The sequence below is a fragment of the Microtus ochrogaster genome, chromosome 19, assembly GCF_000317375.1.
Source record: "Microtus ochrogaster isolate Prairie Vole_2 chromosome 19, MicOch1.0, whole genome shotgun sequence".
In the NCBI taxonomy this organism is placed as follows: Eukaryota; Metazoa; Chordata; class Mammalia; order Rodentia; family Cricetidae; genus Microtus; species Microtus ochrogaster.
Window position 1 is genome coordinate 16794298 of NC_022021.1, and position 9778 is coordinate 16804075.

The 9778-nt window shown below is 36.0% G+C and overlaps 1 protein-coding gene across 1 annotated transcript; it reads left to right on the forward strand.

The window, feature by feature from the left end:
• The first annotated feature begins 7118 nt into the window (after positions 1-7118).
• On the forward strand, positions 7119-7383 carry LOC113457151 (peptidyl-prolyl cis-trans isomerase NIMA-interacting 4-like). The gene is made up of 2 exons (XM_026783670.1): positions 7119-7250; positions 7285-7383. The coding sequence occupies exons 1-2, from the start codon at positions 7119-7121 to the stop codon at positions 7381-7383; spliced, it is 231 nt and encodes a 76-aa protein (XP_026639471.1).
• The last annotated feature ends 2395 nt before the right edge of the window (positions 7384-9778 follow it).

Here is a 9778-nt window from a genome sequence, read left to right on the forward strand (position 1 = left end):
GGTCCTCCTGCCTATGAACACCAGCAGCAGTTGCAGGATCAGTATTGATTATCTCGCCAAACCCCAGGAACATCCAAAGGAACAATGAAGCCTTTGTGTCAAGTATTCTTCAGAGAATAATGAGACATGACAGTACACATGTACAGCTAAAGCAGCGGAGCTTTACATGGCTGATAACTCACACACATATTTTAATGTCTTTCTAAAATAAAGCTATGGATAAATATTATAGTATTTGTGTCTTACATATGCATAGATACATGTGTGGTGTGGTGTTGTGTGTGTATGTGTGTGTGTGTGTATTAGTAGTAGCAGCAGCACAGGAACTACATTAATGCATTATGGAAAAACCTATGAGTCAAGAGAAAAGTCTTAGGGCATTTCTCAGAAAATTAAGAAATATGACTCTCATCAATTGAAGAAACCTTTTTGGCAGGGTATCATATTAGGCTATTGACAAATTTAGATTGCCAACATTGCATTCAGATCTTAGAAGTCAAGTAATCCATATTCCAATTTCTTCTAGAAGTTTATAAAGTTATTTTTTCATAATCGTAGATTTGCTTCTGTGTGGACTGTTAACAACTGCCAAGATTGGCTAAATATGGAAACCACTTAAAGGAATCTTATTAAAAATCCAACTTCCTAAAATTGGACCTTATGTGAACTACAACATCAGAGGAATCCAGAAAAAAATAAAATGAATATTTAGTGCAAAGCAAATTAAAGAAGTTATAGTACAACTACTTGAGATTAAAACATTTTAAGGCTTATGTGTAATTTTCTGCATTTTCTCAAAATTTAGAAAAATGTATAAATCTCAGAGAACACAATTGCAAGGCAGACTAGGGTACACTATCACTAAATCCCTTCGTCAGGTGATCGTCATGGGTAACTTTTGTGTCTCTCTCTACAAAAAATCCCAGGTCTGATGAAGACAGACACTTAAAAGAAATCCCACACTATCTCAGAATTGAGTATAATAGAGGGTTATTTATTTAGGGGTAGATTCAAAGATTACAGTTCTCTGCATGAACTGGAAACAAGACCCGAATCACGCCGCCAGAAGAGAACCCTGACGCATGCTTTACCTTGGCATATATAGTAAAAGAGGCCATTCCCAAGTGGGCAGGTAACCTAAAAGCTACTGGCAGTAGGAATTTCTACACCACCTTCTCCTTTTGTTTAAATAAGAAAGTTCTAAGCCTAATACAATGTTATATACAATGAGAACAAATATCAGGTATAAAAATTAGAATTACAACCAACATGAACAATATCAATCAAGAAACATGTAATAAATGTTTAAATAATTATCCTATCCTAATGAGTTTAAGTCTTGTATAATAAATAACTTTAGCCACGTCCTGAAAAAAAAAAGTAACTACAACTATCTCATCTTCAACCCCAATGAAGACCCAAGAAGGGAAATAATATTACTTGAGTATGCAGGAAGTGCAATCAAGCAACTTTCAAAATGTGCAAAAAAATGACAGAGACAACAGGCTACCTGGGCAATCACCCAAAGTCTCATTTTCAAGGTTGGAGCAGCCAACTTTGGCTAAGGCCCAGAGTAACTGACAGGCCATTTTCAGAGTCAGGGAATTTTTCAAAACCATCTTACTTTGTCTTGACAAGATTTGATAGTCTTTTTCCTTGTATACTCCTTGTCTTGTCTGGACATCATGCATTTTGTCAGTGGTTGAGGCATGGGCTATTCCTTGCCCAAAGGCCAGTTTTGCCAAGAAGAAACCAAGCTCCAAGTGGAGTGTCTTCAGTGTTCAACATTTTCTTGGGAATAGATCAGTGCTTCCAGGAGCAATCATGGCTCACTTCAACAGAACCCTAACTTTTTTAAATGCCATATTCTACAGCTTTTTGAAGTGGCTGAAGATTATCTATCTATACAGAATACAATCTCTATGTTTTTAAAGAACCTGATTAGTCTAACTATAAGTATTATGAACAAGGATGACTATTGACCTATAAATCTTAATACCTACAAAACTAAAGACTAAAACTTTATATAAGAATATTAAACAATCTTTAAACAACTGTGCAACAAATGAGGATAATTATCTCAAAATGTATAAGTATCTTAATCAGAGGTAGAAATATATATTGCAATATGATAAATATATCCTAAAATTGTATAAATATACAAAATATCTTAAGCAGAGGTAGAAGCATGCATGCATACAATATGACAAGGTATACAAATATTGTGAACAAAAATAGGAACATATTCAATATAATTTAAGTCTGTATCAATATTCAAGAATCTATACCAATGTAAATTGCCTATAAATAATAGCTCACAAGTATTCACTCCATTACTCACTATTATTATTAGTGTGAGTAGGCTCACACTAATCTATTATCTTACCTAATTTCCTCTGTTTTTCAAAGAGATCCCTGATCCTACATAATTTCCCCCAACCCCCTATCCTATACCAATTACAATCCACCTCTAAATAATGTCCCTAACCCTGAGGACAACCTTTGCTGGGAGAGGGGGTGTCATCTTCTAGAATTACTTCCCTCTGTCATGGGGGCGATGTTCTTTCTAAGGGATCCTGTGAAAGTAAATTGATGGTTAAGATCCAAGATTACTGTCTGGTGTAATTGCAAATAGTCTCTGAATATTCAGTAGGTTTTTTTCTGATGTTCTTATTTGAAGTTCTGACCAGGAGGTTGTAAAAAAGTACACCATTTCAGCTAACCAAGTTGGAACCATCTTGTGCAGCTGGTACAAAAAACAGGTCTTATAGTAGCACTAGCAGCATCATGATGTCATATTAACCAGGTGAAGTTGTTGTTATGGGGCCCCATCTTCTTCCTGGAAACTTCAAATGTCACTTCAGGAAAAACTCATTGTTCATTGTGAAAAACTTAAACATTAATCATATAGACATATATAGACATATATATATGAAGGTACGCTATAGACAAAAATAGGTATGAAACAAAATAAATTTTTTTCTAAATTCTTTGTTCTTTCTGTCCCATACCAGGCGGCTCTTGACATGAGATAGAAACTTTGAATTTTTTTAAACAACATACTTGGATTTAGAGAAGGACAGAGCCATTGTCCAACTCCAAAGCCAGATCTATATTACACACACACACACACACACACACACACACACACACACACACACACATATTTAAAAGTATAAGTTTTGATAACCTGTACTTACAAGTCATATTCCTTTTTCTTGATGATCCCTATATGCTTTCCTTACCACCTGTATGGTTGTCATCATTGTGGATGAGCTGTCATTTCTCTTTCTCAAGAGATTTCTCTTTTACAAAGCAAATCTGTACTGATTCTGATGGTATCCATACTTTCCTTCTCCTGTGGGAACAAGAGAAAAACCCCTTCCCCAATGTAGCACATATTCTGGTTTCCATTCTGAGGTCAACACATCCTTGAAATACACTGGCTGATTTAATTCAGAAGACTTCTATTATTCAATGTCTCTCTGCTGCTCTTGTCCCTTTCTCATTAACGTAAATAAAATTAAAGGTTAATAAAGCATTATATAATCTCTTTCTAGGAAGTATTTTCCACGCTTTCTGCTTATTTGACATATTCTTTATAGTTCAATTTGATCTTTCTACAACTGCCCAACCTGCAGGATTGTGTGGTATGCCTACAATATGCTTTATATTATAATAAGAAAAAAACTGTTTCATTTTCTTAGAGACATGCTGGACCATTATCTGTTTTTGTTTGTGGAAGTGTACCCATAATGTTCATAACTTCTAATAAATGTGTGATTACTAAATCAACCTTTTCTGAGCTTAAAGCAGTTGCCCACTGAAAACCTTACTAAGTGTCAATGGTGTGGTGTACATATTTTATTTTTCCAAATTTTGTAAAGTTGAACACATCCATTTGCCAGATTTCATTCCTTTTAGTACCCTTCGGGTTAGTCCTTGGAGGCAAAGGTGTTTGGTTATATAGAAAGGGCAAGTAGGACATCTCTTTATAATCTCCTTAGCTTGTTGTCATGTAATAAAATACGCTTTCTTTACACTTTTGCTATTGACATAATGATTCTTATGGAATTCTGAGGCTTTCAACACATGTCCAATCAGTAATTGATCAATTTCTGCATTACCTTGTGCTAGAGGAACTGGCAGACCTGTATGCAATTGGATTTGTTACGTATATAGGACAAAGCCAATTCCTGATTATGTCTTGCACCTGGATAAATAATGAAGTCAATTATGTATCATCTAGTATAAATTCTGTGGTTTCAATATGCAAAACAACACTTTCTGCATATTGTGAATCAGTAACTATATTAAGAGTTTCTTAAAAAACCCCTTAGCACCATGAGAATAGCATATAATTTTGCCTTTTGGACAGAATTATAAGGGTTTGTTCCATCTTACTTAATTCTTCTGATTTGTAACCTGTCTTCCCTAATTTATTTGCACCATTATAAAATGTACGAGCTCCACTTATTAGAGCATCACGTAAATTTGAGGAAGAATCCAAGAAATTTTCTTTATAAGATTAAGTCCATCATTTTTGGAATAATTGCTATTAATTTCTCCCAAAAAATAGCACAAGCTCTTTCCCATGGTTCATTATTTTCCAGTAACTTTTTAAAATTTCAGCAGGAGTAAAAGGCACCATAATCTATGCATTCAACCCTTCTTTGTGCATTGTTTCACTCAAGATAATGTTCCAATTCTTAGGAATTGAACATCTGCCTCTTGAAGAGGCCAATATGGATACCAAGATTCTGGAGTAATGTGTCTATTAAACCCACAATTGCAATGCCATTTATACACACTCTTAGCTTTGGTCTTTGATCATTTATAGAAGTCTGCAAGAATATATGTTTCCTATTTCCTACTGGAATTTGTTGATTTATCTCCATGTTTATTCCATTATTTAGAACAATATGGGTTTTTTTGTTTTTTTTTTTTCAGAAGGCTTTAGGTTTTTTAATTTTCCTGATGAGACATGTCTTCCACAGTGACTGGGAATTACTGGACCACTTTCGACCTGGGGGCCTGTGACAGGCCCCTCAAGGAGTTTCAGGTTGCCTTGCCTGTCTTATGTTGATCTGCATTCATTGGTCCAATATCGGCCTTTGCAACACCTTATACATAGAACTGAAACCTGAGTCCTCCTATTCTTGCCATTCCCAGAGGAGATATTATTCCTAGGAATTCTTTGTCTACAATCCCTTCTCATATGTCCTATTCTACCACAATTAAAACATTTGGCATTTTTAATTTAATTTAATTTTAAAACATATCCTCATTTTTTTGGAAATTGCTTCTCCTACCCAAAATTTAATATTGTAGTCAAAAGTCTCAATGTTCATTGTATGCAGGATCCGTTCATCCATAGGTGCTGATCTAACCTTTAAAGGCCCAAGTATCTTTTTTGCAGTCTATGTTAGCATTTTCAAAGGCCAGAGATTCAATTAGTACTCATTTATTATTTGGATCTGTTACTCCTATTTGTAAAGCCTTAGTTGATCTTTGCAAAAAGTAACTAAAGTGTTCTCTCTGGCCCTATTTAACATGGTAAATGATTTGATTCATTTTCCTAGTTCTTGAATCCTGTCCCAAGCATTTAAGGCTGCTTTGTGGCATAATAATAAGATTTGTTCATCATAAAAGAGCTTGAACCTGTGGGTCAGCATAATAATTTGATATTGGGAAGTCTCAAGTCATTTTGCTTTTCCCTGTTGTTCTAAAATTTTAGCCTCTTCTCTGAAATAACATGTAAATATCAGTTGAGGCCCATCATCAAGGACTGCTGAAACTAACTGAAGGAAGTCATGTTGCATCACTTTAATGCTGCAAACCCATGTCTTTACCATCTCCCTAACAAATGCAGAATGCAAGCTGTAAATTACGACAGCTTGCTTAATTTCTTTTAGATCATTCATTCCTATAGGTATCCATCTACCTTCTTTGGATCCTTGGGGCCTTTAGACTTGATGCTTTCTCAGAGTAAATTATAGGGCAAGAAACTAAAACCCTGGGTAAGTCATCTCTGACAGCTGCTGGCAATGTTGAATCCTGTTCTCGTGCCTTCTTTCCCTGCTCACAAGCTCCAATAATTTCCTCAATCATGTCAAGTCTTTGTACTACTGCTTTCTGTAAAGCCTGAATCTCCTGGCCTGTATATATTTCTAGTGATTTCACTGAGGCACCTAGACACTGATCCTCATTCTGCACATGTGATTCCAAGGTCTGCACATGTTAAAGATAACATCTCATCCTTGGACATTATATGGATAGCATACAGATTACCTCCCAGAGAGATACTCTATCTGCTAACCTATCATAACTTTTTAACAAATTTTGATTGTCAAATTCTACAGTATGAATTCTTTCAGATCATTTCTCAGTACCCTTTGACATGTATTCAATTTTGTCTGTCAAATTAATGTTACCCTGTTCAATAGTATTATTTTTTTTCAGGTAACTTTTGATTTTTGAAAATCAGCTAGCTGTTCATTATTAGTCTGTAAGACTGTATCATTTCTAAAAGTGCCTCATTAATGACTCTATTATCAAACTATTTTCTTACGGATATAATATGAAGAAAAAAACCTAAGTCCCAATATCCAATGAATGGATGTATCACCATAACCATACAAGCCTTGCAGAATACAGTCCATAGTATTAGCGAAATGTTACTAAAAGTTTCAATGTTAATGTTGTCTACAATTATATAACTTTCAAGTTTATTGATTTATTAATTACCTATTATGAAATCCGGTAACTTGTTTTAGGTCTTATAATCTTTATTGTCCAGCATGTGTTGTGGTTGCAGAGTCACGACAAGAGGTGCAACATGGTGCCAGGAACACTCCTGAGCAGCTTTGGTTTCCCTGCCTTGGTGCTGCTTAAATATTGAGAAATATGCTTTCCTGGACAAAATAGAAGCAATTAAAGCACTATTGAGAGTTCAACCATAAGCCTAAGAGTTGTTGCTGAAGTCAAAATTTGGTTCTGGAAAAGGGGGGAAAGGAGGTGCAGCCTCTGGGAGTGACAGTGCTGACAAGAAGGCTAAGAAAGGTGGTGGCAGTGCAGTGAAGGTCAGACACATTTTATGTGAAAAACATGGGAAAATCATGGAAGCCATGGAAAAGTTAAAGTCTGTAATGAGCCTCAAGGAAGTGGCCACACAACACAGTGAAGATAAAGCCAGGCAAGATGATAACCTGGGTTGGATGACCCAACCTGGGTTAGATGGCCCAACCTCGGTTGAATGGTCCATGGTAGGACAATTTCACGAAGGCAGCATTTGCCTTGCCTGTAAGTAGGATGGATAAGCCTGTGTTTACACACCCACTGGTTAAGACAAGATTTGGATATTATATTATTATGGTTGAATGACGAAAATAAAAGCACATAAAGGACTGAAAAAATATAAAATAAAAGCAATTAAATCAATTCCGTACATGAAGCAAGAAGCTAAGGAGCTGGGAGTACAAACCAGAAGCTGCACAAGTTGTCAGGTGACAGAGAACGAGGCAGGAAATGCCAGCAGTGGTGTGTGTGTGTGTGTGTGTGTGTGTGTGTGTGTGTGTGTGTGTGTGTGTGTTAGCAGCTTGGGAAAGTTCCAAGTCTCTGCATACAGTTAGTACCACTGTGATAGGGGTTTTACAAAAAACGAACAAACAAAAATGCTTAGTAGATAAAAGCAAACCTAACAGGTGGGGGCAGGAGATTTTCTGGGTTGTGAACCCATCAGGTAAGCCGATCCACCCTATAGGTGTGGAGCCTGGATCCACGTGGGTGCCAGATGAAGATGGACACTTAAAAGGAATCCCACACTAGCTCAGAATTGAGTATAATAAAGGATTATTTATTTAGGGGTAGACTCACATTCCTCTTCATGAACGGGGAACATAAACCCATTACAATGCCAGAAGTGAGCCCAGAGGGACACTTTACATCAGCATATGTAGTATAAGAGGCCAAGCCCAAGTGGGCAGATAACTTAAAGGCTACCAACAGTAGGAATTCCTACAGCACTCTGAGAGAAAGAAAGGGAAGCAAGGAGAAATGTGATATCTCTTTATATCAAATATTTGAGAAAAATATCAGGCGATACATAAGAAAAATATTTTCAGCTAAGATTTGATTTTAAAACTTTTAATGTTAGATTTTTTAAACTTTTCTACTTTTTTTCCTTCATTTTTCTAATTTGTTAAATTTCTAACTGTCCATATTTCTTAGTCATGTTGGACATTTCTATATTTTTACTTTGATTCCTGATTACATTGCTTATGTCCATCTATAATTATGCCAAACAACTTAATATCTACATTATCAAATTTGCCTTCTCTATATCAGCTAGAAGCTTATAATATCATATTCTAATTCTCTCTTTTGAAAGCATAGAAAAAGGATACACTGAAGAACTTATTAATTTTAAATTTTTTATCTCCATCATTACTATAAATATGACAAAAATAAAAACTGTATCTATCTCCTAACTCCAGCTGCTGATGCCAACTTCTGGCAACATCAAGGCTTCTTACACTGTATTTTGACCCAAACATATTTACTCTTGACTTATAAACTGAATTCTTTGCAAAATTTCTCCAATGTGTTCATGAACTTTACTTAAACACTAAATGAGTAAATGTATTAAACTTTTAATTTGTGGGGATGTACTTTATATTAGTGGGTTGATCTCTAAACATCTAAATTCACTTATAAGAAAAGCTGCACTAAAGAGAAGAGAGGTGTCTTTGATGGTAGTTTCACTTACATGTGAGTAAAAGCGTAAACATTCAAATATATGAAGAATTATGCTGGTCTCACAAAGTGGTGGTAACAGATTCTTTTCTGATATCCATGGCCTTAGGAGACCTGGGAAGCTTATCTAGGCTGTGAGTACCATAAAATTCTAGTCTCTTGAGTGGTCCTTAAGTCCTATTAGACAACAGTTGACTGCCATCACCATGCTAGTGTCACTTACTGTAACTTCGTGCATGTCTTTCCCTTCAAGACATTGCCCTGGTGTACAGGTGTTGCAGCTGGTTGAGACTGTTTAATTGTTTCCCTTTCCTGGCAGGTTGCACAGTTCCTTCTGGTTCCTGGAGGCTAGATCACAAGTCAAATCCAACTCAAATCATTTGCATCCTGTCTTAGTGTGAGCTGTCTTCACCAACAAGGGCCCTCCCTCAACCCTTGAGAAGCAACAAAGGCCTATATAGTCTATGTTTGGGGGAGCCACTTGGACTACCTAGAGCTATTGTCCTAAATGAGTTTTGTCATGTCTGGTTCTGGAGTTTTCTTTAGTCTATTGTTTTTGTGGGGAATATATCAGTGGCTTAACTTCCATTGATATATAACTTGCATTCATGCTGTGTATTATGTTCTTGTTACATATACTATTAAAACATATCTTTATGTGTATATGCAGATATATATCTATATACATATACACACATATAGTCACACACTGATAGTCTATAATTTTCAGCAAAAATAAAATAAGGTTGTTTGAAGCTTTATCAAACAAGCTGAGTGTTATTAGTTAACCCATCTCTTCTTCACCATCTGTATTGAATTTCCTTTCTCATCCCCAGGTGGAGCCCCCTCCCCATTTTTCCATTTCTCACATCATATCACTTTTATCCTGCTTTTGCCCTCTCAAGCCCACCTAGACTCACCCATCCCTACTGTCCCTTTACACTCCTGTTTCTGTGGATATACTGCATTGGAGATTTGGAGCTAGGAAATTCCCATGAGTAAGAGCATGTGGTGAATCTGGGTT